This window comes from Solanum dulcamara, chromosome 8, assembly GCF_947179165.1.
Source record: "Solanum dulcamara chromosome 8, daSolDulc1.2, whole genome shotgun sequence".
NCBI classification, from domain to species: domain Eukaryota; kingdom Viridiplantae; phylum Streptophyta; class Magnoliopsida; order Solanales; family Solanaceae; genus Solanum; species Solanum dulcamara.
This window is the reverse complement of record NC_077244.1, coordinates 72,736,092-72,763,095: the sequence shown is the minus strand read 5'-3', so window position 1 is coordinate 72,763,095 and position 27,004 is coordinate 72,736,092. Positions and strand designations below refer to the sequence as shown.

Below are 27,004 nucleotides of genomic sequence, written 5' to 3'. Positions count from 1 at the left end.
GAATAGGGGCTCATTCGCACAAATTATTTCTTAAAGGGAAACTTACATAAATATACAATATTAAGAAAATATTTACCATTTATAGCAATAAAAAAATAATTTCACTGAACACTTATAATATATTTATAATACATATTGCAGAGAACTATTTATAAAACATATATAATACAAGTTTTATAGATGGATAATACATTTATCACATATTTTAATAAACTTATAATACATTATGTTAGTTTCTTACTACACAAACATAATATATATTTTAAAACACTTATAATACATTTATATTGTATGCATAATTCACTTTTAATACAAGTGTAGATTTATCATAATATTGCTATATATTGCTATAAATGGTAATAAATAAAAAATATCGCTAAAATCAGTAATTAATTTTTAAAAAGCACTCAATCAAGTAATTTTTCCTTTCTTAAAATGGTTTACTTTTAAATGGAGTTTCAAAAATATTATCAAGAGGGAAAATCTACTGTATCTGGTCAAATCACTTGATTTTTTTTTTCATATCTGAAAAATATTTTATGTTTGTTTTTCCCCAAAATATTTTTAGAATCAAATTGCAAAAATGAAATATAAATTTACAATTGAGTTACATTACGGAAAAGATGATTCTCGTAAATACATAAGATTTGTGTAACAATTTTTTTTTGTCTCGAGCCCCATGGCCCAAAATGTTTACACGCCTACTTCACTTTCTCTTTTCTTATTTTACACATGACGTCAGCATCACAACTATGAATTAATCCTCTTTGATACTCCATTGCTGTACTGATACCATATCAGTAACATATAGAAACGGGATTAATCCTTTGTGATACTCCGTTCTATTGGTATCATATAGGCCTAGATTATTTTTACAAAAAGAAATAAATAAGAAACAATTAAGAGAAATTATGAAAGTCACAATCTTATTTATTAAACTCTAAATTAGTAGAAAAAACATTTTTTATAGTATTTTTTTCTCTTTTTGCAAAATTTTTAAAAATTGTATCTAAATTGTGATTTTTAAAAAAAAAACTATTTTAAAATTAAAATATTGAAACATACATCAATGATACCATGACAGTATATGGATATACCGTAATAGTATCATAGACGACTGAGTAATCTCATTGAAGGATTGAAGAAAACCTCAATGAAAACATTGTTCAGTTACTCTTTAATGCCATCAGATTATATTATGCTTTGATGGCATCAAAGAGGAGGAAGCAGTACTTCGATAAAGACACTGCTCAATTACTCTTTGATACCATCAGAGTATATTCATATATTATAATATACTGTGATGATATTAGAGGGGAAAAAAAGCGGGTTGACATCAACGCGTGAATTTAAAATTAAAAAGTATGAAAGTAATGGGACATATAAAGGTAAATATTTTACTATTTTAGGATATAAGTGTTCTTTCCCAAAAAATAACAAATAACAATTTTGAGATAAAATATAAAACTATTTTACATTTCATATTTAATTATGAATATTAATTAAGAATGTGATATGTTTTATATTAAAGTTACTATCTCATAGAAAATGAAATAACTAAGCACTCTATTTCGATAATCGTTAAATATTGTTTCACAATGTATCATATTATATTGTATTGTATCACACTGTATTTTTTTTATGAATATAATGTTTAGATAAATTATATTATTTTATGTCGTTACATAATATCACACATCAAGAATTTGAATAACACGCCTATCAAAAAGTAGAATATGGAGTAGAACAAAACATTGGGTAAAACATATAATAGAATAATTAAAGTAATAAATAAAGACAAATTGATTTATTTTTTTAAGATAATGATGTAATCGTTACTTTATAATAAATTTAAAAAATATAATAATAAAAATTTAAGTAAAAATTATAGTATTTTTTTCTGTTCCATCACGAAAACCAAAGACCCTTTAAGTTCTCTCCATTTTGGGTAGGAGCACCTTTTAGAAAAAGGAAATAAATACATTAATCCAAAAAGTTGATCAAACATATTTTTTTAGTTGGATAATAATATACAAGTTCCATAGATTGGATAATATTAAATATACTTAAAATTGTTCATTCATAATTCCTTTATAAATCTTTTTTTTGTTCTCTCTTTTGTGTTAGTTCGGACAAAGCATTCAACAATTCAAGTCTACTCTCCCCCACCCACCTACAAAGCCCTCAGGTTTCTTCTCAAAGAAGACACTTCACCTTTCTCTCTTCTTCTTCTTCATCATCGTTTTTTTCTAATTTGTATCGTCTTCTGTAAATGCAGTACAATAATCACTCACTCGATTCGATGGCTTTCCAGAGCAAAAAACTCATCAACGACCCCAATGGTAACTGAAACCCCAAAAATTATTCTTCTTTCAATTCGATTGTATATTGTATGTTGATGTGACAAATTGTCTATGTGCATTGCAAGTCATGTTCGGTAGAGAATTCATAGAGGAAATTTTGTCTGTTCAAAGTTTGAGAAAAGGGATTTTTTTATTAAACGAGTTGTTTGAGTATATAGGATCTTTGGTGGAAGTAGAAAAGAGAAAAAAAAAATTGACATTACTGTTTTGTCTTGTTGGAAATAGGGCAAGTCAAATATAGGAATTAAAAAATAAAATTGTTTTAGGTATTAGGTAGAACCACTAATTTGCTGTGTTTATCATAGCAAACATAAAGTAAGTTCATATGTGTAGAAGAGATGGAAAGGAGAAAAAGTGTTTTATTTTGGTAACTGTGATGTCCGGTGTCCGGGCCAGCTTGCCCTCACCTAGACTAATTCCACGGGTACCTACTACCTTCCACTAGCACAGATATTGGTAACTCTGTCCACTGCGGTTTTGAAAATTACCTAGTTTTTTTGCCTCTGGATTAGAACACGAGACTTCATGCTTCTCAATTCACTTCGTCAACCACGAGGTCACACCGTTGGGTGCCTCTTGTCGCTTCTAGAAATCTAGAACATTTATGAATCATGTATTTACATTAAAAGACAGATTAGTGTTGTAATGAAACGGGTCTGAATATGATAGAATGGATATATAAGGTTCATGTAGCTGATCAGAACTAATTTGGAATTGAGGCATAGTTGAATGACATCATGTTCTGTTTCAATAGATATGTATGTACATTAATATTTTTTACCTTATCAAAAAATTAATAAAAGAAATGTATGTACATTTGTGTGTGTAATCTGTATTTGGCATAATTAAATGTTATAGAGCTTTGTGAAGCTTATAATAGGTACTGTAGGTCTTATGTTATGAATGGAAAGCCTAAATATTTATCTGCTCTAGATACTGAAGTGCAATGATTTGCAGATGTTGTGACAGAGTTCATTGAGGGACTTATTGAGAACTATCCAGGGTTGCAATATCTGGATGGTTTCCCAGAGGTGATCTGCCTTTATTTACTTTGTTCACTTTTTTGTTTACATGTTTCTCTACTAAGATAATGAGCATTGCAAGTTGGTTGTAACATGTGATCTTCTGTGCTGAAATCCAGGTTAAGGTTGTCTTGCGTGCTGATGTTTCTGATGCAAAATATGACAAAGTTGCCGTCATATCAGGTCTTCAGTTTGAACTGTACTTCGTGTCTATATTTCAACACTGGAGTTTGCGTTTCATTAGTAGCACTAATAATTTTGCATTCGGAGCGTCATACACGAGTGAGCCGAGGGTCTTTCGAAAACAACCTCTCTATCTCCATGAGGTAGTGGAAAGTTCTGCGTACACACTACCATCCCCAGACCCCACTTGTGGGATTTCACTGGGTATGTTGTTGTTGTTAGTGTCATACATGAGTTGGAAATAGATCCAGCTTGACAGACTAATCTAATCTGTATAATAATGAAACCGGGGAGCTTCTTATAATGTGTTAGACTATGGGTCTTATATGCATTGCTTGCTCACCTATTCTGAAAGAAAATATCAGTTGCTTATGAGATTCTGCTGCTGCAGTTTTGTGTTTAAAACTAACTACAGTTTTCGGTAGTCCCTTAATATGCAATGACTAATCTTTTTTTGTTTCATGGGGTAATAATTTTATCAATTTGGTTAAGAACTTCCCATAAAGATGTTAGGGTCGGAAATAATTAGGTGTCATGCGGAAGCTAGCAAAGCAAACCTCGAATGACCATGAGTAAGAAGACAAACGAGAAATATACCAAAAGAGACACAAGCATTTAATGTGGTTCGGTCAACCGACCTACATCCATAAGAGGAGATGAACAATCCACTATAAATATGAGAGTACAAATAATCGAGAGAAATAACCTCACACAATTCACTCGGAATAAAAAGAGGTTCACACAAGTGCTAACGTAACACTAGTGTCTCACCGTTTCTCCCCCTACACAAAACTCTCAAAGCCCCTAGGACTACATTGTGAATGCTACCAAGTTAGAAGGAATAAACCTTTATTTATAGAGTCATAAACCCTTTCCTATAAGAAAACGGATTAGCCAAATATGAAGACATTGTGTTTTCCTTTTAGGAAAAGGAAAACCTAATTATACTAGGAAAATCAGGGCAAACTCCCAACAAAAGAAGTGGTATAGAACATAAAAAAAAAATATGGTTCTCTACAAATGACACCTAAACATCTAACACTAACATAAGCCTCATGCGTGGGACCAAAAGTTTACTAGAAATAAAAAGCATGCTCCGAATGCACAAAATTGTTTTCCACACCTTCAAGTCTGTCTTGTTTATTTCCCTTTTCTCACATAATAGTCAAAGGAGCGGCATCCCATCCTCTGCACCTTCTTAACCTTAGCTGGACAGAACTATCTTGAGCTCTAGCTGGCATTGACCACTAATTATACAGGAGTATTTACAACTAAATAGTGTTCTTGAGAATCTTAAACTTGGGATGTATCTTTGGAACTTCAGTGAAGCGAAGTGCAGTTTAATCTGGTATCTTGGTACTTCTATAACTTAGGTGGTGGAAGTGGCCATGAACCTGCTCATGCTGGATTTGTTGGAGAAGGGATGCTGACTGCAGCTATCTGTGGGGATGTTTTTGCCTCTCCAAATGTTGACTCAATTCTTGCTGTATGATATGCTATTAAGTATTACCCCCTTTGGTTAGCATGTAAACATATATAAGTTCTTCCCTGTTGATGTCTGCCTACTGACCTGATTCAATTTAGGGCATACGAGTTGTCACAGGTCCCATGGGGTGCCTTCTTATTGTCAAGGTACCACTGATCCTAGTTGTTAATTTAATTACTACCCTTGTCTAGCTCGAGCAGTTTGGTTTAATGGGGTTGACAATGCACGTAAAGGATCACCAATTATCATCCCACTTTTGGTTATACTGGAATATTTACTGTTGAAAGAAAGATGTTGTGGATCGCTGTTACTTTCTTCATTTATGGTTATAACTCATAATGAAATGATTTTATGATTTGCTTACATTTCATTATTACAATGCACTTTGGTTCGTTACAGAACTATACTGGTGATCGACTGAATTTTGGTTTGGCTGCTGAACAAGCGAAATCTGAAGGTTATAAAGTAGAGGTATCATTGTGATGTCAGTATCTAGAATTACTTTGTTGTTATTTATTATTTTTATTATTATGATGACGATTGCAATAGCCAATTAATTATCAAAAAAGGAAAGATAAGTACACACTGATATACATGCATGTGTTTTTCTTTATCACCAGATGGTAATCGTTGGTGATGACTGTGCCTTACCTCCTCCAAGAGGCATTGCTGGCCGAAGAGGGTTGGCAGGGACAGTTCTTGTTCACAAGGTTCACAATCTCTATCTTTGTGCATGTCTTTAAGATTTCATTTGAATGTGCATAGATATTTGACTTTAGTCATAACTGATTGAAGCTTTTACAATTTTCCTCTCTGTTCAAAAGAATTTTTTTCCTTGTGATACCACCTACAAAATATATTGGAGTTTTATGTGTGCTGTGTAATATATATGATCCTTTTTTCCTTTAATTGATAGTGCATTCACATAGTTTTATGGGATTTCCTACTAAATCCATTGAGTTTCATATAAGTGTGGCACACAGCTTGATAGAACAATATACTACATTTACTGTGCCACATTATGTAATGTTATGCCAAGGTCTTGAGATTCTCTAAACTCTGATGGATTTCAAAGGAAAAACCAAACTCCAATATTAAGAGATTGATAATGATATAGGAGTGCCTTTTGGTAATTTCTGAAAAAAAACAAATTGTTAGCTTCCATTGGTCAATTGCATTTTCTTTTCACAAGCAACGATAGTATTAATCATCTCTTTGGCGTTCTTTACTTTTCAATGATAAGTAAGAGAACTATTAGTTAGCAGTTTCAAAAAAAAAGTAAGAGGATTATTGCAGAATCTCTGATCATTAGAGTGACAACAATTTCAGCTATTTTCAATTCATGATGAGAAAGCTGGTATTTTCAATGTTTTGAGATAAATGGTACTTTACTAAAACCTCCAGCTGCTAAAAGCTGAAAAATGTGATGAAATTAAAATAATATATACAGATATTTGTTGATGTATTGTGGCATGTCCCTATTCTAACTTTGTACCTACTTGAAAATTTCCGTCCTCTGTGGCTTTCAACCCTTTTGGAGTAATGAATCATGAAGTCAACTTGATTCTGTGGAAAAAGAAGATACAGCAACAAAAATAATTCTTATCGAGGCGATTCTAGGTGTGACATGTCCATTATCCTATGTGTTCACATGTTTCTTTATTTCTAATTCTGGTGTATATGTGTGTGCTTGTTTTTTCGGGGTGGTGGGTGGTTGGGGTCAAATACCCAAATTATCTGAAGGCCACCAAATTTTCATGGTCTTTTGACAAGTTGTTTCTTCAATGCTTCTGGTATAGAGAGTACTTGGAATATTGTTGTGCTTCTTATGCAGAACTATACATATTAAGAAAAAGACTCAATTGATCTTTTCTGCTTCTTTGTTGAATTCAATTTTATGTGATGCTGTCTAATTTGGGTAGCAGTCACCTTATCTGTGTGTCTCACTGTATGTTTGGTTGAAGTTTGTAAATATCATTGGTTTCAGTTGCTTTGTAAAAGTCGCTGAAATTGAGAATAACAAGAGTGTCACAGCTCCCGGATCCGTTTCTCATGTGTCTTTTCTAAATTTCACTTCAGGTTGCTGGAGCTGCTGCAGCTTGTGGTCTTCCCCTTGCTGATGTTGCAGCTGAAGCCAAACGTGCATCAGAAATGGTTGGGACAATGGGTGTTGCATTATCTGTTTGCACGTTGCCAGGACAGGTGACTTCAGACCGTTTAGGCCCAGAAAAGATGGAGCTTGGTCTTGGAATAGTAAGTTCCTTCATAGGCACAAGGGTACTAATGATTGATATTAGCAATGGGGAAGAAGTTGATAAGTCATACTTTACTAGATGAAACATGTCATATACATTCATGATTTGGAGACATGGTAATCCTGTAATTTGCCTTGGGGGTGCTGTGGATGTCGTTCATATCATTTCTGTTTATAGCACTTTGATACTCGATGTTGCTTTTCAATGGTGGAAGCGGTTGGGTCTCTTCAAATGTGTCTGTGCTACAGTTGAATTTTTCAAGATATGAGTGGTGGTTAAGGGCTGGCAGACTTCTTAGAATTCTGTGATCTTCACTTCCGCATTATCAAATTGTTTGGACTGTTTTCTCCTTTTTTCAGCACGGGGAACCAGGAGCTGCTGTTGCTGACCTTCAACCAGTAGATGTGGTTGTTTCTCATGTTCTGAAGGAGATTTTGTCACCGGTATGTGAATACTGTTAGTCTGAAAGTTTGACTTGATATGCACTAAAAGTTTTCTGATTGTTTGAATCATCACTATGAATTGGAAAGGATCAAGTAGAATCACTTTTACTTTTTGACGAGATAAACTTTTGTTCTTTTTTTTTTGTACTAAAACAAATGAGAAAAGTGACTCCAACTACAACCATGTAGATGTAAGGTTTTAATCTTTGCCATTCATGTACACTATAAAGCTACAAGGATTAATGATGAAGATTCTAATATGTTTTTCTTACATTTTTGTGAAAGAAGATAGGTTGGGCAAAATATTCTGTTGGGGGGCCAACATTTTGTAAGAATGAAGAGGAAAGTAGAAACAATTTTTGGAGTTAAACTATATTAACTAAAACACATAAAAAAATCATTCATTAGTTATGTTAATTTATTAGAGGAAACAAAAAATAAAGAAGAAAGGCCTCTAGTTTTAGTTTTGGAGTTTTTATGCAATCAGTCTATCCTTTTCATGTTTACCATCTTTCAGTGAGGTAGAGGAGGATATTCACATGGCAATTTTTCTATTACCTCCCCCCTCCCCCTCCCCCAAAAAAAAAAAAGAAGAAAAAACGAGTTGGCATACCTCTTCGCATACGCCGTCAAATTTTCATGAGCCAGAAGGGCTTAGTTTTAAAAAGGGAAGTCTTTCAGGAAGATGGACTAAGAATGCACAACAACCACCTTGGTCTCATTCAGCTTAGTTAATGACACTTAGAGCCTGTTTGGATTGCTTTTGGCTTATGAATTATAAGTCAATCCAAACTGGCTCTTATTCTGCAGAAGGAAGTTTCACTGTCACTGATTGTCTTTGTAGGAGACCAACTACGTTCCAATCACACGTGGGAGTAGAGTCGTGCTCCTGATTAATGGGTAAGTTTCAGCTCTAGTCTTGTCTATAGATGCCTCTGTCATCACTTCCCTCCAAGTATTTGTGGCTGGTTAGTTATCCCATTCTGTTCTCATTTTCTTTTGCCTTGCTCATCCTTCCCATTTCTCGTATTTTTGGTTGACGGAGCAGAGTTGGTTTTATAGTGTATAGAAAGATATCCTGGTAGCATGCTTACCCCAGATCAGTCCCTGGTCCCGGTATATTTTTCCTTGAATGCTCCATTTGGTATTTATGGAATACCTCAATTAGACTCGTGACATTTGAAATGAAATCATTTTACATTATATATCTTTTTTTTTATCAGTCATTTTACACAATATATCTTTTTTAAGTGTATTCTGTACTCTTCTACATTGATGTTGAAACTGCTTGCAAGTTCTTCATTTTCTCCAAAATCAGAATTTTCTTAAAACTTATTTGTTCAATTCTTTCGTGATAAAATCAGCAAATGGTAATATCAATTACTACAAAATATTCAAGATTTGGTCTTCCTTGTGGAAGTTTACGAAGAATCATTTATTCAAGTTGCATGAAATTGACAAGAAGGGGTTATTCAAATGGTAAGCATCCTCCACCTCCAATCCTAAGGTTGTGGATTTGAGTCACAAAGTAAGCAAAAAGATGGGAGCTCCTAGGGAGGGATTGAAAAAACAGTTGCATGAAACTAGCATGGTGGCATCTTATATCACTATGTTGCTTGACTAATACTCTTTAACAAGTTGATTATGACAATCAGAGCAGGTATTGAACTTGATCTTAGTCCAAAGGCTGAGATAGGTGTAACATGTTTATTGACGTATTGTCTTTCCACAGTGGATACATGTTAATATGTTTCCAGAAATATTTGAATGAAAATGAAAGCTAATTAAGGACCTAGTTTGCCTAGTTGCAGTGTTGCACTATGTTCGATTTGGATGCGTATCAATTCAATAATTCTTGGAAAGTACTGAAAACTCTATTAAGCTAAATGCAGGTTTTAAAAGGCGTGGGTGTGAAGCAAGGCATTTTATGTAACAGGGGGCGAGGCATAAGGCCCATGGATATTTAATATTCTATGAATTTATCAAATAAACATATAAATAACAAAAAAACAGTACATTAAAATTATAAAAAAATCAAGAAAATTATAAAATTAGTAGAAAATGTATATATGTATATTATATAAACATGTTAACATGTGCAAAACATTACCAAAGAATTTTTTTACTTATTTGGAAAAGTGAAAGATGTAAAGATGCATTACGCCTATAACATGACAATGAAACATAGTAAGAACTGTAAAAGTAATACTTTGGTTCCTAAAATTTCAAAGACAAAATGACAATAATATAACGTTATTTTTTGAAAACGTAAAACTAGAAAACAAATCACAAATATTCTCTATAATACAAATAGAACATTCGTTGGAATAGAGTCTGGAATACAATCTCCAAGCTAGAGTGATGCCAAAAGAAATTCTAAAACCAAAAACTATCTCAAGTTTTAGAAGATCTTGTGTTGGTATATTCCTTTTATTATTATTATTGAAAGAACAAATGCAATAAATTTTAAAAATACTTGAGAAAATGAAGAATAATGAAGGAAGCAACAAGTGTGGAAGCTGAGCTAGTGTTGGAGGACAAAGCTCTTGCTTTGTAGTTTGCACTTTGCGGAAAAAGGGTCAACGAGTATTTGTTACTCGGTGAACAACAAAGAGAAAGGATTATGCAATTAGAGTAAACAATTAGAAAGGGCCTTTAACTTTAGAGTTTTTTTAGTTTGAGAATCTACTGTGACTCAACAATAAGCAATTTTGGCTCCAATTTGGAAAAGTTCTATGGGCTTACACCCCAAGTAAATTCCCAAAAAGTTGGGACTAACGCCTAAGTGAATGCCCGGAAGATTGAGAGTTACCGCGCATGATACTTACACCTCGCCAGTATGCCTGAGTACGTTTTTAGTGCATCTCGCCCGGGATCGCCCATAAAACACCTTTTAAGCTATATGAACAAAACAGTCAAATTTGTTTTTCATGCATTGAATTGCCATCAGTACGTAAATGTTTTATGAATACAAGTTTTTGAAGGCTATATTTACGCTGTAAATTAGCCATGGATGTATTGACTTTGTATTATGGCACATCATGACTTTGAACAGATGGTGCTCGTGAATCTCGCAGCAGGACCTTGGTGTACTCTGGCCATTTTTCCATTTATTCTGCCATTATAATCCAAAATGCCCTTGAGATAACGAACTATGCTTCACAAGCTTGATATTAGTCTCTAGATTGATTGGGTTCTTTTATTGCTTTGACTTACTTTTCAAATCAATGCAACCCCAAGTAGGTTTGGATCTGAAACGTTTCATAAGTTGAATAACAGTCAAATGGATTCTGTTTGCATTCTGTGTACTTATTCTTTTTACTCTCCTACTGCAGATTAGGAGCAACTCCATTGATGGAATTGATGATTATAGCTGGCAAGGCTGTCCCAGGATTGCAGCTTGAACATGGTCTAGCTGTTGATAGAGTCTATACAGGGTCATTTATGACGTCACTTGATATGGCAGGTATATCAGGTTCCTAAGTCCTTTTCCTTCACCCAACAACATTCATTTTCTTACTTCAGTTATATGCAGGCTTTTCAATTTCGGTAATGAAGGCTGATCAAGCAATTTTAGATCGTTTAGATGCTCCAACTAAAGCTCCAAATTGGCCAGTTGGTGCTGAAGGTCAGTTTCTACATGTTTATTATTGCGCTGGACTATGCATGGCCATATGGGTGGCTCATGCTAGTTACTTTTTTACTTCTTGTTTCCTTGCACCATTTTTATTTCTAGACAAGGAAAAGCTCCCCCTCATTTATATTTCCCTTAGTAAACGAACTACAGTAACAAAGAGAAAAGTTCATATTAGATAATTCACTAGTATCCTCTTATCTGTGGGTGATATAACTAACACATAATCTGTGCGATTTTTGTAGCAATTTACCTGTTTACGATAACAAATCTACTTTACTTACTGGAAGTTAAAAATTTCAGGCAACCGGCCTCCTGCAAAGATACCTGTTCCACTTCCTCCATCACATTCTATCCAGAGTGACAAGGTATTTTAAATTTATGGGAGATAACTGCATTTCTTATTCTGTGTGTACTTCATATTATCATTACTTTGAAAACACTGATGAACACATACACCAAGAAGGGTTTGATGTCACTCATACTTGATAAATATTCGATTGAACAGTCGCTATCCCAGACATCAAGTGTAGCTACTGCTTTCAATCTTCTGTGGATATTTAGGATGAGAGAGACAGCATATCATATTATAATTCTGTTGCAGATCAATAATATTTACGATCTTACTGTCTGTTTCTTCTTTTATTAGACATTGAGTCGGCCTGAAAAACTGAGCCCTCAGGGTCATATCCTTGAGGGAGCTATTGAAGCCGCAGCTACTGAGGTTGTAAATCTCAGGGATAATTTGAATGAATGGGACAGTAAAGTTGGTGATGGTGATTGTGGTTCAACGGTAGGTCTTTGGATAGCCTATTTGTTTCCCTTCATTTGTTCCCCACGTTATATGCATTTAATAAGCTCCTCTGTGAAACTGCAGATGTTCAGAGGTGCAGTGGCTATACTTGAAGATGTGAAGAAGTAGTGAGTCTTCTTCACTAGATTCTTTCCTCATATAGTGTCTCCAAGAAAGTAAAATTGGGGGAGGCTGATTAGTCTTCCAAAGATTATTGCATATCCTCACTCCTAAGGAGTAAAAAGCAAGGCATCTTCTGCCTCCCCCTTTTATCTCTTGTAAGAGTGCTTAGAAGCAAGGTCTTAGTTACTTCTAAAATTATTCACTGACAGACAAAATGTGTCTCTGCTTGTGTTCCCTCCTTTTTCCTGCTTGGACCAGCTGTGGTGTGGTTATTTTAGAGTGTTCTGCTTGCACACATGTGCTTGCAGCATTGTTCGCTCTTAGGCTATCCTTATAATTAATAGTTGGGTATAGATAAGTTTCATTTTTTAAACAGGGGAGGTAGAAGTTCCTTTATGAGTTAAAACACACGAGGTTTTGTGAAAGACAGCTTGATATGGCAGAAGTTGTGTTTAATCTGCTTTGTAGTCAACTTAATGATATGATATGAAAAGTCAGCTGCTAGTTGCATGCTTTTCATTTAGTTATTTTATGTTTATTTATTTTCTTTATTATTTCCTTCATTTATTATCTGTGTCATTTTTGTTCATTCCCCTCTTTCTTCACTTTTAAAGGATATAGAAACCTTCCTGTTGGTTTTTAGCTAGTTTGCTATATTAATTTTAGATAGTTGTGTAATATATGTTTCCATCCTGGAGAAAATTTACTCCTGCTTTCTGAATTTTTTTCCTGCAGCTATCCATTGAATGACCCTGCAGAAACAATCAATGAAATTGGATCTTCTATTGGAAGAGTAATGGGGGGAACCAGCGGTATCTTGTAATGCATTTTCCGTATCTCATTAGTTATACCAATTCTTTCTTTCAACCTAGCTTTTCCTTACATTACCAATGTCACTAAACATCTATCTTTATAACAGATACAGTATATTCTGTAAGGCAGCATATGCAAAGTTGAAAGAAAACGCTGAGTCGGTTGTCACAGCTCTTCATTGTGAGTTGATTCCTTGGCAGTAAAGTTTAGACTTGATGTTTGTTGCTTCCAACTATTTCGTCGTGTACCAATCTACTGTTTTGATTCAGGGGCTGATGCACTTGAAGCTGCTATTACTGCTGTTAGTAAATATGGAGGAGCTAGTGCTGGTTATCGTACACTTTTAGATGCTCTTATACCAGCATTGTCAGCTCTTAAAGAGGTCAATCATTTTTCCATGATACATCACGTACATTTTTTTCCTGCATACCCTATTCATTAAGAAATTTTATGCATTGGGATCAGAGGTTGAATGCTGGGGACGACCCTGTGGATGCTTTCATTATTTCTGCTGAGGCAGCATCTGCTGGAGCCGAGTCAACCAAGCACATGCAAGCGCAGGTATCGTTGCTGTATTTACTTCTAATGCGTTGAAAGGAAAATAGCGCACACGGTGTTTCAATGGTTTATTTCCAAAAATGTTTCATAGTTATGTGGTTAGTGCTAAAAAGGTTAATAAATAATAGACACAACACAAAAATGTATGTAGCTTAAGCATCTTTAAAAAATGGAGCAACTGTAAAGTACTTTTATGCTTGTCTTTCTTCTTCAGAGACTCTTAGACCTTTAAGCATCCTCACCCTATTAGACTAAAGCAACAATCCAAGATGAAAGTGTTTGTATCCTTTTCCTATTTGGCTCAAATCAACAAGGAATCAAAGTTGAGAAATGATTAACTTATTGGTTCAACAAATTTATCTGGCTTTATAGGTCTCACGTAAGTTAAGATATCTATAGTTTATTTGGATTTCTATTACCAAATCAATAGAGAAATTTAGTCGCGTCCTATTTTTCCAGATTTAGATCAGTACTTGATTTTACTTCAAATGAAATGACAAGTCTGAACTCTTAGAATATGACTTGGCCAAATGGTTTTTAAATGATACCTCTAGAGGGTTTAAAGTAAGTTCAAGATGTCATTAATTGTTTTAGGTATTCAAAACTTATGATTGGAGTCTTTGTTCTAGTGGGTGAAAATTCATATGAATCTACATTAGTGGGTGAAAATTCATATGAATCTACATTTTCTTGAAAGATAGCTTGGTAACTACCGGACTTATGACATAAATAATAGATATGTGATTTTTCATGGAGATTTGGACTAGGCTGTTTCAGGAATTCTCTGTTAATTTTTTCATTGGAAGCCTTTGCCAAGAATTTTGATAAGCAATTTTCTTTACATGTCTTCCTTTGAATGGAGGCGATGCTCATTTTATTTTGAGCAGAAATGCGAAGCTTATAACAGAAAAAATTGTAAATTTGTATTGTTCCGTCTTTAAATCAGTGTTATCTGACTGCCAATTTCTTAGTTCAGTAAGGGTCATAATCAGTTTGTTTTCTAGGCTGGCCGTTCAACCTATGTACCCGGAGATATTCTTGCATCAGTTCCTGACCCAGGTGCCATGGCTGCAGCTGTGTGGTACAGAGCAGCTGCCTTAGCTGTGAAGGAGAAGTATAATACAGCATAAGCACATTTAATTGGCCATACCTGTTACTTCCTGCAGGAATGTTTTTTCTCTTTCTCGAGGAAGAAATTAACCCAACAGTTTTTTGCTCGTAAACCTTTCTGAGGAATTAGCTTTCCGCTTATGCAGTCCTGCATAAAGCCGAGAGAGTGTAGAAAATGTATGTTACAGTCTTTTTATAGAGTGTTCTAAGTGAGGGTGGAAAAACAATGCCATGTAGAATGGTAATCTGTGAACGTGGTTGTAAACTTTATTGTAACAATGAATTTTCTAATTCGGCATCATGGATGCCAGCTACTTTTAGGATCTGCGCAGCTTTACAACTTGTTTTGATTGTCTTTGTTTATTTGATACCCTGCCCCTTTTCCATGCTTTTGTCAAATTTCTGCTTCGTGCAGCTCTATAATCAGGTGGAGTCGGAAAGTTTTCTGTCAGCTTATTTGAAATCTTCTTGTTGAGTGGTAGAGCATCTCAGTAGGAAGGATATTTGACTTCTCTATTTATTAAGTGATGGATGCAGTTATGACTTGGCCATTCTTCAGTCGTAATTTTTTTATAAGTACATCTTAAAAAATTCATTGGTTGTGCTAAGTTATATGTGGAGGACGGATGTTTAAGTATATTGTAGAGCTATCAATTTAATGTTATAAAAGTATATATAGTTAATACGGATAAGAAAAATTATCAGTTGTTAGTGCTTGTATTGTTCGTTATTAGTTAGTTAGGTACCACTAAAGCTGGTCAACTTGATTATTAATATGAATTCAGAGCAATTAATTTCTTGGGAGAGACTGGGTATTACACATTGAGTAACACATTAACACATTACACAAAAATACTGATTTTTCAACCGAAGGTATATAGACACCAAAACAAAAAGCACATTGGACTTGAAATAATAAGTAATTCTGGATCTTGATTCACCTTCAGAATCTTAAACTAGTATCCATAAAATGGGAGATGGATTAAAATAATTTCCCCCCAAAATATTAATCAAACCCTCTAATTCTTGGTTGAAGCAAAAGGTGGTAGTAGCTGCGCAGAAATTTGCACGTCTAAAAGATGAAAGTAGGGGGCATGAGGATGTTGAAATGAATATATGAATATATTATGTGAGATATGATTAGGAACGAAAATACTCTGGACAAGGTAGGAGTGATCTCCATGATAGACAAAATGAGAAGATGAGGCTGAGATGCATCCCAGTGAGAAGGTGTGAGAGATTGACAATGGTGGTTATGCGGATAGGGAAAGATAGATTGAACAAGTATTGTGGAGATGTGATTATACAGGGCATGACACATTTGCAACTTACAGAGGACACGACCCTACAAATGAGGATATGAAGGTCGAGGATTATGGTAGAAGACTAGTGGTAATGTTGTCTAGTTCCCTTGTCAATATTGTTATTATTACTTTCCTACTATCTTATTTTTTTGATTCTATCAATTACATATTATTTCCTTTGTTTCAATCATCGTATTATTTGTTATCATTGTCTATCGAAAAAAAATAATTTCTCCACCTTCACAAGATAGGGATAGGAGTGCATACATATGACCCTACTCAAATTCTACTTATAAGAGTACGCTAAATATGTATTAACCCTTTAGGAATATATATATTTTTTTATCTAATGGTGGATTTTTATTTAACCTTCTTATTTTTATTTTCTGCAATTAATTAATTTATAGAAAAATAAAATTCCATTCTTTGTAGGTAAATAAGGGCGTCCCTTCCAAATTCCAAATAGAGGGGATTACAGTCCCAAACCCTAACCAGCCGACTTTTCCCTCCCGTGAGTACTTTTAATTTCTAGTTACATTTACGATTTCTCGCATTTCCATTTTTGAACTATTATTTTCTCAATTTATGCGAAGATCTTTATCAGAAAATTTACTCACTGCTGATTATATATGAAAGTTCAAATTTTTATGTCGGCATTATCAACTTCTCGGCATTTTATTGGCGATCGATTGCATTTATTCGCTCATTTTCAGACGGTACTGTCTTTTTAGTATTATTGCTTGTGTTTCTTTCTCTCCCCTGTCATTTGATCTGGTGAGCGTTATTATCTTTTTCAATGCTTAATTTGTTGTCTACATTATGTGTTTTGTGGCAATTGATTGGATGTTTTGGGTCGTTTTGGATTCAGAATGGTGTTTGTAGTGTTTTTTTTTTTACGGCTTGATTTGGTCAACGTTATCCCTTGTGGTTTCTGCAGGATTGAAAATGATGATACTTGCATGCTGTGGCATTGGTGTTCTACTGAAATAAGCAATATTTAACACCCTGGGGTTGTCAAAATACGGTCTTTATAGAAATTTCAAGCCCTTTGGCTATACAATTCAGGCGGTCATGGATGGAAACGGTGGTATGAATATACGAAATTGGGGCTATTTTGAGTCAACGCCAACAGTCCTGAAGGGCCATTTGGGCCTGCAACTCATGTCCTCGATGACTGAAAAGCCCCCCCATTTTCGCAACATTCACGATAATCACCACCACCATCAACAAACCCACCAACCTGACCATCCTACAGTTATGGCGTCGACTAATGGTGGTGCATTTCATCATCATCGGGTTGGTGGGCTCTCGGAGTCTCCCATGCCCATGGAGTACCTGAGGGATGCATGGGTTAATTATAAAGACAATAGAGAGAAGTATCTCAATGTGCCATCTGCAAACCACCCTTATCTTACAGGTTATGGTTTTTTGCCTGAGACGTCTTCTGTTCAGTCTATGCAGATGCACCAGCAGCCTTACTTGGTAAAAATTGAAACTGCTCCTCTGGTGGAAGAGGTTTGCCAAGAAAGGGATATAGGCGGGCTAGCTAAGAAGCGGGGAGCTGGTAAATCCCAAGTGCTGAAGTCCCCTAAACCTAAAAAAGCAAAGAAAACTACTACGGCTCCTAAAGACGAGTCTACCCCATCTCTTACACGGGCAAGAGCTCCCAGGAAAAGTGCAGAAGTCATCATTAATGGGATTAATATGGATATTTCGGTTATTCCCGTACCAATCTGCTCATGCACTGGGGCTTCTCAACAGTGTTATAGGTGGGGCTGTGGTGGGTGGCAGTCAGCTTGCTGTACCACTAATTTGTCTTCCTATCCCTTGCCTATGAATGTAAAACGGCGAGGTTCAAGAATAGCAGGTCGGAAGATGAGTCTGGGAGCATTTAAGAAGGTACTAGAGAAACTGGCTTCAGAAGGATATAACTTCTCTAATCCAATTGATCTGAAGCCACACTGGGCAAGGCATGGTACAAACAAGTTTGTCACTATCAGATAGATGTATGTTGGATATGCTAGCAGTTGTCCTTAAGATAGTATGATGCATTTCTGGTGTACATAGTTGACTATGGCTTGGACTGAGGCTTGTCAGGTAGTTTCTAACCAGTGAAATTCAAGCATTGCAACACTCCTTCAGATTTTGTCCTGTGGGATTTTCTTTATTTTCTTTCAGTTTACCTTTGTAGTTCAGGCAGATAGCACACTTACGGTAGTAGCAGATTATGAAAGTTGCAGAGGAGGTACATCTGTTATGCAATTAGTACTGATGATCTTTGAATGGAAAATTTTGCTTTCTTTTATTTGTTATTATCCAGATGCTGTCTTCCTATGAGGGAATACCTTATATTTGATCAACCAAATGACTATGTCCTGCACTACTCTGGTTGAATGTTATTAAACCTGGGTTCTGACCTGTCATTTTAAGGATGGTTATCTTAATTGGTTGATGTTCTTTTCGAATGGGAAATTCCATTCGACATGATGTATCTTCGAATGCATGTGTCAAATTCATCTAGCGGAGTGACTTGTACTGCCTCTTCACTTCCTGAGGTGAATGTGATGGTAATTGCTTTTTAACAAGTTTTTATTGAGCATATCCTGTTCTTGTTTTGAGATTTTTGCATTACTTGGTTTCTCTTGAGTGATACAATGAAGATTAGCATAAGCCATTAGGCCTTGTCTAAGGATGTCTGCAATCTGAGAAATGGTCCAAGTTATTAGCTTTTAAGTTTATACCAATTACTAGTTGGGATTAAGTTCTAGTCATGTTATGTTAGTATGTATTTTATGCCAAATGTTCCTTAGGAGTCTTTTAGTCTCATTAGAGATTTGTAATTAAGCACACAGAAATGTAGAGGACTTCTAGTGAGTTCTGATAATATTGGAGCAAGATAGGTTCAAGTGGAGCAACATGGACATTGAGTATCCATATAGAGGATTTCTCCAACTTGTTCGGGATGGAGGTGTAGTGTTGTTGGTGCTGCATAAGAGAGCATCTGTCTTGACCTTTAATGGAACAAAATCAGACTTTTAGCCCATGTTTTCAATATCTGTTTTGTTCCTTCTGTAACCATTTATATAGCCAGTATAAAATACTTGCCCTAACCTCTTTTAGATTGATACCATTTTATCACAAACATGATCCATTTCCAACAGTTGCTGGATTTTGTGACATATTAAGAAACGATGGCATGGTCTGAAACTCTTGAACAAGAATTTTTTTTCTTCAGCTTAGGTGCCTCTCCATTGCCAGAAAATGTGGATACTTATTCTGAGAATACATCTCATGTGAAAATTCTACCTACTGAGAAGTGTTTTTATGTACATCCAGATGCTCCATGAAATAGATATCTAGTCCTTAACTCTCTTTGTTGTCATGAGGCACTGAGATTCAACATTTTCACTTGAATTCATCAGTCTCTCTTTCACCTCTTAGAAAATATTTCTTCCCAGAACATTGACTCTTCTTTTGTTCCCTAAACGACACAGATCATATAATGAGCTATTCAGTTGAGTTGTTACTGAATAATCCACTTGTAACCTTGGTATTTTAGAGAATTCCTCATATATCTCGCAAGACTTATAGCTTAATTAGAATCCATCTATAGGGTTTGTCAAGAGATGGAATAAACACTCTATTGTTGTGGTTTTCTGGTGTTGGGAGAAAATATCATTTTTTAGGTATAATTGGTAAAGGCCATTATTTTTAGGTGAACCTTTGATCCATATCTATGGGCCACTTGGGCCTTTATTGTAATTCTGGATAAGATGCTGAAATATGAGAGTTTGTCATATATCAATATTTTCAACATGGAGTACATATATAATATGTCAAAAATCCCCAATCTGTCAAATTTAAATTATGAATCCACCTTTTCGTGTTAGGTAGAAATCTCCACTCTCTTTTTTCTTTCCGCACGCGAAAAAGGTCTGATCCTAGTTGAGTGATTGATAATGTATCTGTGATTGTCTGATGTTTGGTGTGACAATAAAAAGAAGAAAGAAAAATGGGAAATCTATTGAATAAACAAAGAGATAGCGTGAAAGAAAGTGAAGTGTATTTTATTATATATGTGCTGAAAGAATGGAGACATGATGTGAATTTGGATTCTTCCACACATGCAACATCTCAATATAGAATTTCTTTGCTTATCATCCTTCCTCCTTTATAATTATTTTTCTATTAAACTAATCACTTTTTTTAATTAATCATCAAATTAATGAATATCTTAATACTGTTCCTCAGATGTATATATGCTGACACATCAAATACCTTTAAGCTCGTGCTTCTTAAGGCTTTTAATTAGTTGCATTTTCTTTTCTTATAATTAATGTTTATATATTGTAATTCTTCTTGAAAGGAGAATGAATTTCCAATTAATACATTATTATTTAAAAACAATTAGCACTTATTTGATGATAGAGAAATGTTGACAAGATTAAGTCTGGACTAGTACTGTGTGTTCGGGTCCATCCATAAGGGCTGTTAATTAATTTGTTTTTCTCCTAAATCCTAATATATAATGTATAAATATACCATTATGAGTGTTGCAAGACAGAGAATTTTTCCACATTAGTATGACGGCTAGAGTTTACGCAAAATAGGCTCTGCATCTCCTAGAGGATATTTAGATTGTAGATAAAGAAAATTCATTTGCTTAGTAAAGATTCTCAACGACCAATGACACCAGTTGTGGTTACTACAAATTCACTTCTGCAAAGAGGAAATCCGTACGTGGGGTAACAAGCTAAGGTACAGTTCTAATTAAGCATAATTAAGGAGGAGCTCTCTATAAAAGTACAAGGTTCCCATTTGTATCACTACTTTTCTGTTTTTTCCCTCCTCCTTTAAAACTTTTATTTTTGTTGCACATAATGATGATAACCATATTGGTGCACGCTGCTAGGAACTGGTGTTGATCATAGATCTACTATTCCCTTTAACCATCTCCAAATCCAATTGATCTGAATTTGTATCCAGTATATCATGTATACTTAAAACGACAATTTATGCCATGTACCAGCCGGTGATGAGTGAAGTATACATGATATCTACATGATTTGATATTTGAAATCTATTGATTGGACTAACTAATTGAATTTTATGCCATGAAGTCCCTTAGTGCTTTCCAAAATTAAAGTTCTTCGTTCTCAAGGCTCGAACAAAAAAATTCTGATTTAATAAAGCGAGAGGAAGAGTATTGGAAAAGGAAAAAAAAAGAGAAATAATTGGAAGATCAATTGGGAAAAAGAACCCTATAGAAATTCATTATTAGATAAGATTTGGGGTGGGGGTGATATAAGTAGCTGTAATATTCCTATATGAAGATAGAATGGTGTTGGCAATCACCATGCATGTCTTACCTTTCAGCATCAACAAAACCCCACACCTTCAAAGATTTTTATAATTCAATGGCTAAAATCCAACTACATTTACTTAATTAAATAGAGACATTATATATAATTGATTTTTCTTGAAAAAGAAAAATAATTCAAGATTGATCCTTCCTTGCAAAAAAAATAAAATAGAGAGTAGAAAGGGCAAGAAAAAGCCAAGATATTCAGATCTTAATTTGGTTCCAAGAATTGACTTCCTTCATGTGTAAGAAGATTGAAAAAAAGGAAAGGTGGGAAAACACATCCTTCTTCGGTACATAAATCTTTTTTGGTCTATTCCAAAATATATCATACTTTCTTATACAAAATAATTTAAAATGTAAATTTAACATTTAACCTTAATATAATATAATTTTCTTTAGATCATAATTCATAAAGTATTTTTTTTTCTTGAATTACTCACTCACACTGCCATATAAAATTAGACCAATGAAGTATTATGGTAAGGATTTAATTAGCTTTATTTTATATGCACTAAAAATATAATTTTTTTTTTATCAAATCACATAAAAGATAATTAAAGAGAGAATATAATATGCGTATATTAACATGCAATCGTAAATATCGGTGGCTAAATGCGCAACTTTTCCATAATTACTTACATTAAGTTAAATTAGTAACCTAAAAAATGAAATCTGTTGAATTCCAATACTAATTGTTAAATTCAGAACAGTTTGGTGATATGATATTTGTAGAGAGTGGTCTGGTGGACCAGACCTAACAGTTGCATAGCCAAAAGTTATGTGCAAAAGACAATTCTACTGTTGCCAATTCACTGTTATATTGATGTTCATCATTTTTAATATTTTTTTCATCATGTAAAAGTAAGCAACCCCTCAACTCAATTTTGACCAAAAAGAGTCTTTTCCAAGTTTTAAAAAAGAAAAAGAAAAAAAAGAAGAAGCTTATATGGCACATTTTTTATTTGACAAAACGATCACAAAAGTGAATATTTATTTTAAGAATAGTTTTAAAACATTGAAATATCTTTTCATATTTTTAACTTTCATATCCAATCAAACTATGTTGCGTAAATTGAAACTAAATAAGTATTATTCAAACTCAAATGATTGTACAGTGGGCAGGTCCTCCATCAATAGCAGACATGAATAAGAGGGGTTGATTTGTAATATCAAGAGGGAGTAGTTCCAATTTATATACTGTAGGGCATAAAAAGTATGACTGACAAAAATAAAAAGATTTATTGTTATGTATACATTATTGTATATGGATCTGCTGGTGGCACTGTTGGTAATGTTGCTGTGCATGTATTTATGCATGCAAAATTACTGTGCTAACCCATGAATTCAAATAGTGATTTTGTGCTGTATTTTTGTCTTCTTTACTATATTATTTTTACTTTTTCCCTGTTTTTCTTTAAAAAAACTAATTTATATTTTTTATCTGATATGGGTAAGATTTATATATATATATAAAAAAAAATTAAAAAATCTGATGTCTTTGAGATGAAGTTTGAAAATTTTGTGCATTGATTAAGAACCATCTCAAAAATTCTAGCAAAGAGTAAATCACAAAAAGAATTACCTATTTTTTAAATATATATATATATATATTTGAATGTATTTTTTTTTAAAAAAATGTTGTTTATATCTCAATTTTAAAATTAACAAAATCACATAATTTAATTAATTTACCTGAAACATACCATCAAAATTGCTCTAAAAGAGTAATATTTTAAAGTAGATAGTTACATAATTAATATCATAGACTAAATCTCAAATACGCGAAATTTTTGAGTGTTTTTTCAAATTCTAAATATAACTGCAAATTGCAATTAAAATTTTATAATCAAATATTTATTTTCAAATAAAGTTAGAAAAAAATCAAAATAAATAAATAATTCTTACGACCAAACAGGTCCTATGGCGAAGGGCATCAAGTTTGTCAAAACCATTATACTAAATGAATAAGATAATTTAAAATAACTTTTTTTATACACATATACAATTTTTAATCCGTTTCATATAAGAGAAATATCAAATACATATATATTTAAATCTTTATTGTGACATTTTTGAATTTCCTTAAATTGTTCCTTGGTGTTATTTATGACTCCCACCATAATACAAGTGCCTAAGGAAATAATAATCGAAATAATCAAAAACTAGTTGGGACATCATCGTTATAAAAAATCTCTTTCAAACTACTACTACTCCACTCCCTACGCCTATGCCCCGACCCACCCCCACCCAACCCAACCCAACCAAACCAATTTCCAGCAGAAAAGCAAAGTTTATAAAGAGTAAACATTTTAATTTTTCTGCCCAACTCAATCTTCTTCATAGATAAAGAAGTTTATTAAGGTGAAGCTAAGGGGTCTATGAAGAGAAAGCTGAAAGTCTAAAAAGCTATCTATAAAGATCAAAAAGCTTGCTTATGATACCTATAGAAACCTTCTTTGTCCTTTTTACTCCCTTTCACTAATTTCTATAACCAAAAAAAAAAAGAAAAAAGAGACACAATCAAGAATCCATTTAAGTCATGTTTAATTCTTCAACAGACCCCTTCATGACTTCCTCAGAGAATGGAAACAACAACAAAAGAAAAAGAAGGCCAGCTGGAACCCCAGGTACAATTCTTGTAAATTTAATTAGTTAGCATTTGAAATAACCTAAGTGTGCGTACTTTCTATCTTTTCTAGACCTTATTTTTGAAATTTCGCTGAATATGTTGTTGTTAATTAATTAGCATCTTCACTATATTTATTTAATTTAATTATGTTTGTATTTTTTTGTTGTTTATAGATCCAGATGCAGAAGTGGTATCCTTATCACCAAAAACTTTATTAGAATCAGATCGATACATATGTGAGATCTGTAATCAAGGATTTCAAAGAGACCAAAATTTACAAATGCATAGAAGAAGGCATAAAGTACCATGGAAATTGCTAAAAAGAGAAACCCCTATTGTTAAAAAAAGAGTTTTTGTGTGTCCAGAGCCAACTTGTCTACATCATGACCCTTGTCATGCTCTTGGTGATCTTGTTGGTATTAAAAAACACTTCAGGAGGAAACATAGTAATCACAAGCAATGGGTATGTGAGAAATGTAACAAAGGATATGCTGTTCAGTCTGATTTCAAGGCACATCTCAAAACATGTGGAACTCGTGGTCATTCTTGCGATTGCGGTCGAGTCTTCTCCAGGTTAGTTAAAAGATAACTACATGTAACTGTATATAATTAGAAAAAAAAATAAGATAGATTATCTGCTATAATAGATTCATGACTTTGTTGAGATTTCGTATGTGTCGTTTGGTACGTAGGATGGATTATAATTTTGAGATTAACTTTATCTCATGTTTGATTTAAGATATTATCTAATTTCAAATTTATTTTATCATATCATTTATACTAAAATAGTAAAATTACTATTTGATATATATAGAAGGTGGGAAATCTCAACTTATAAAACATCCTTGCTTGTCACATTCCGCGTACCAAGCGATCTAGCTGTTGTGAAAAGCAAAAACAAAAAGCGCAAAATGAGAAAGCTGTTTCCTTCCATGGGTATTTCTTTTATTTTTATACTATCTGTGGCTCCCAAAACCCAGGTTTCAATATATATCATTCTCGATACTTTAAAATTTTCCATTTGTTTTAACTTAGCATCTCAATTCTATTTCTTTATTAACTAATAAAATGTGTATTGGGTTTCTTGCCCATATTATTTTATTAATTCCATGTTTCTATAAGGAATGTCTTCATTGACTTCTCCAGAAAATATTCTGCTTGCTAATTGAAAAAGTATGAAGATCTTTGATTCTATATATCAATATACTCTAAAATCCAAATGCTATTTCCTTTTTTTTGTTGGGAGGTGGGGCAACGTAACCTTTTTATTTGTGAAATTAATTAAAGGTGTATTTTTATTCTAGTTCTAGTTAACATTTTAATCGCTCATACTTATTAATTATTTTTGTTGACATATATATATTCATCAATAAGAAGTTTACATGCCTTTTTTGATATTTTTATAGAGTTATGGTATACCCGATTGATCACTTGATATATAAGACAGTACTTAATTATATCTTTCAGACGGATTAAAATTTAAGGAAGTGATTCCATTTTGTGTTTGTTAATTTAGGGTGGAGAGTTTCATAGAGCATCAAGATGCATGTAATTTTGGAAGACTCCGATCAGAATCACAATCTTTAGTACAATTACCATCAGCCCCTTGCCTTTCTCGTACAGCTTCAAGTCCAAGCCCCTCAAGTGATCATACAAATAATCTCATCACTACTAGAGTCCCATGGCCTAATTTTCTTATGAATACTCCAAATTCCATAATAAAAAAACACAATTTAGAGCTCCAACTCTTGACTACTACTACTACTACAACATCTCCGTCTAGCCCCTTTGATGTCTCCGTATCGTCCAAATCGCGCGACGATCACTCAATTCATAATAATCTTCAACTATCCATTGGATCATCGGATCTCAGTGAGAAAAACGACTCGGAGAATAATAATGACACGCACAGATCAAGAAATGGTCTGGATGAATTTTTGCGAGAGCGGTTAAGGCAGGCCGTGACCGAAAAGGCGTATGCGGAAGAGGCAAGAAAGGAAGCGAGGAGAGAAATTGAATTGGCGGAGCAAGAATTGGGCAATGCAAAGAGAATTAGGAGACAAGCACAAGTGGAATTAGAAAAGGCACAAGCATTGAAGGAAGAAGCAATAAAGCAAATAAATTTTACTCTTTCACAAATCACATGTCATGCTTGCAAACAAAAGTTCCAAGCTAAAAGGATATCAGCACCAACAACAACAAGTATAGTTGATCAAAGGCATGATCATCATGACCAAACTATTCATCTCAAATACAGTTACCCAACATCACTTCACTAGTTATTGTACTATATTGTAGTATTTCTTCCTCTCTACTTTGGATGTTTTTTTTTTTGGTTACATTGTTGGGCCCTTTAATTTGTTGTATGAATATAAAAGTCTAGTATGGATGCTGCATGCTACTATGATGAGTTAAGGTCATAGGACTGTTCAACAAGAGTTACTTAGCTTGGTGTTATTTTTTTTATCTAGTTCTTGCATGGTGAGAATCATAATAAAGTTTTCAGCAACCTAATAATGTGAAAGTGAAATCTCTTGTGTTGTGAAAATTTCCAAGGGTTCTTGATTTTATTACTTTGTCTCTGTTTCAATTTATGTAACATATTTTTCTTGTACGTAGTCTATTTTATATGAATGATAGATATCTATATATTTAGAAATGATTTAATTTTAAATTTATTATTTATTTTTAATGATTTGATTCATAACCACAAAATATCTATTTTATTTATAACCGTAATTTATTTATTTTAATATTCATATTGCATTACATAAACTGAAAGAAAAGAAGTACGTATTGAATATTGATCATTGATACTGTTAAGTTTGACTACAATACTAACTATTTCATTGAATCGGGTGAGCTGTGTTTCCTTTATTTTTTGTTTAAATAAATAAGAAAAAGGAACAGCTAGAAAACAGTG

The 27,004-nt window shown here is 33.7% G+C and overlaps 3 protein-coding genes across 5 annotated transcripts; all 3 read left to right on the top strand.

Moving 5' to 3' along the window:
• Positions 1 to 2,045: 2,045 nt before the first annotated feature.
• On the top strand, positions 2,046 to 15,103 carry LOC129898881 (putative 3,4-dihydroxy-2-butanone kinase). 2 transcript variants are annotated; one of them, XM_055973591.1, is made up of 21 exons: positions 2,046 to 2,188; positions 2,279 to 2,342; positions 3,321 to 3,394; positions 3,505 to 3,568; positions 4,942 to 5,054; positions 5,153 to 5,200; positions 5,454 to 5,525; positions 5,675 to 5,764; positions 7,134 to 7,307; positions 7,669 to 7,752; positions 8,597 to 8,652; positions 11,088 to 11,218; positions 11,288 to 11,380; positions 11,690 to 11,754; positions 12,036 to 12,179; positions 12,264 to 12,307; positions 13,038 to 13,121; positions 13,222 to 13,295; positions 13,385 to 13,497; positions 13,581 to 13,676; positions 14,678 to 15,103. In XM_055973591.1, exons 2-21 carry the CDS (start codon positions 2,303 to 2,305, stop codon positions 14,801 to 14,803), a joined length of 1,785 nt encoding a protein of 594 aa, XP_055829566.1. In that variant the 5' UTR covers positions 2,046 to 2,188; positions 2,279 to 2,302; the 3' UTR covers positions 14,804 to 15,103. The 2 variants fall into 2 exon arrangements, with proteins under 2 accessions (XP_055829566.1, XP_055829567.1); XM_055973592.1 differs by lacking the exons at positions 4,942 to 5,054; positions 5,153 to 5,200 and having other exon boundaries at positions 2,050 to 2,188.
• Positions 15,104 to 16,441: 1,338 nt separating this feature from the next.
• LOC129901402 (protein BASIC PENTACYSTEINE2-like) lies at positions 16,442 to 18,406 on the top strand. Of its 2 annotated transcripts, none has more exons than XM_055976551.1 (2): positions 16,442 to 16,598; positions 17,025 to 18,406. In XM_055976551.1, the coding sequence occupies exon 2, from the start codon at positions 17,159 to 17,161 to the stop codon at positions 18,089 to 18,091; it is 933 nt and encodes a 310-aa protein (XP_055832526.1). In that variant the 5' UTR covers positions 16,442 to 16,598; positions 17,025 to 17,158; the 3' UTR covers positions 18,092 to 18,406. The 2 variants fall into 2 exon arrangements, with proteins under 2 accessions (XP_055832526.1, XP_055832527.1); XM_055976552.1 differs by lacking the exon at positions 16,442 to 16,598 and adding an exon at positions 16,652 to 16,803.
• Positions 18,407 to 23,769: 5,363 nt separating this feature from the next.
• Positions 23,770 to 26,629, top strand: LOC129899295 (zinc finger protein SHOOT GRAVITROPISM 5-like). Its single transcript, XM_055974205.1, has 3 exons — positions 23,770 to 24,079; positions 24,255 to 24,654; positions 25,598 to 26,629. Exons 1-3 carry the CDS (start codon positions 23,992 to 23,994, stop codon positions 26,358 to 26,360), a joined length of 1,251 nt encoding a protein of 416 aa, XP_055830180.1. The 5' UTR covers positions 23,770 to 23,991; the 3' UTR covers positions 26,361 to 26,629.
• The last annotated feature ends 375 nt before the right edge of the window (positions 26,630 to 27,004 follow it).

Coding starts and splice junctions, on each gene's coding strand:
- LOC129898881 (XM_055973591.1), top strand. CDS start 2,303: ATGGCTTTCCAGAGCAAAAAACTCATCAACGACCCCAATG. Junction 5,055..5,152: donor ATGTTGACTCAATTCTTGCT/GTATGATATGCT, acceptor GATTCAATTTAG/GGCATACGAGTTGTCACAGG. Junction 7,308..7,668: donor TGGAGCTTGGTCTTGGAATA/GTAAGTTCCTTC, acceptor TCCTTTTTTCAG/CACGGGGAACCAGGAGCTGC.
- LOC129901402 (XM_055976551.1), top strand. CDS start 17,159: ATGGATGGAAACGGTGGTATGAATATACGAAATTGGGGCTATTTTGAG.
- LOC129899295 (XM_055974205.1), top strand. CDS start 23,992: ATGTTTAATTCTTCAACAGACCCCTTCATGACTTCCTCAGAGAATGGA. Junction 24,080..24,254: donor AAGGCCAGCTGGAACCCCAG/GTACAATTCTTG, acceptor TGTTGTTTATAG/ATCCAGATGCAGAAGTGGTA. Junction 24,655..25,597: donor TGCGGTCGAGTCTTCTCCAG/GTTAGTTAAAAG, acceptor TTGTTAATTTAG/GGTGGAGAGTTTCATAGAGC.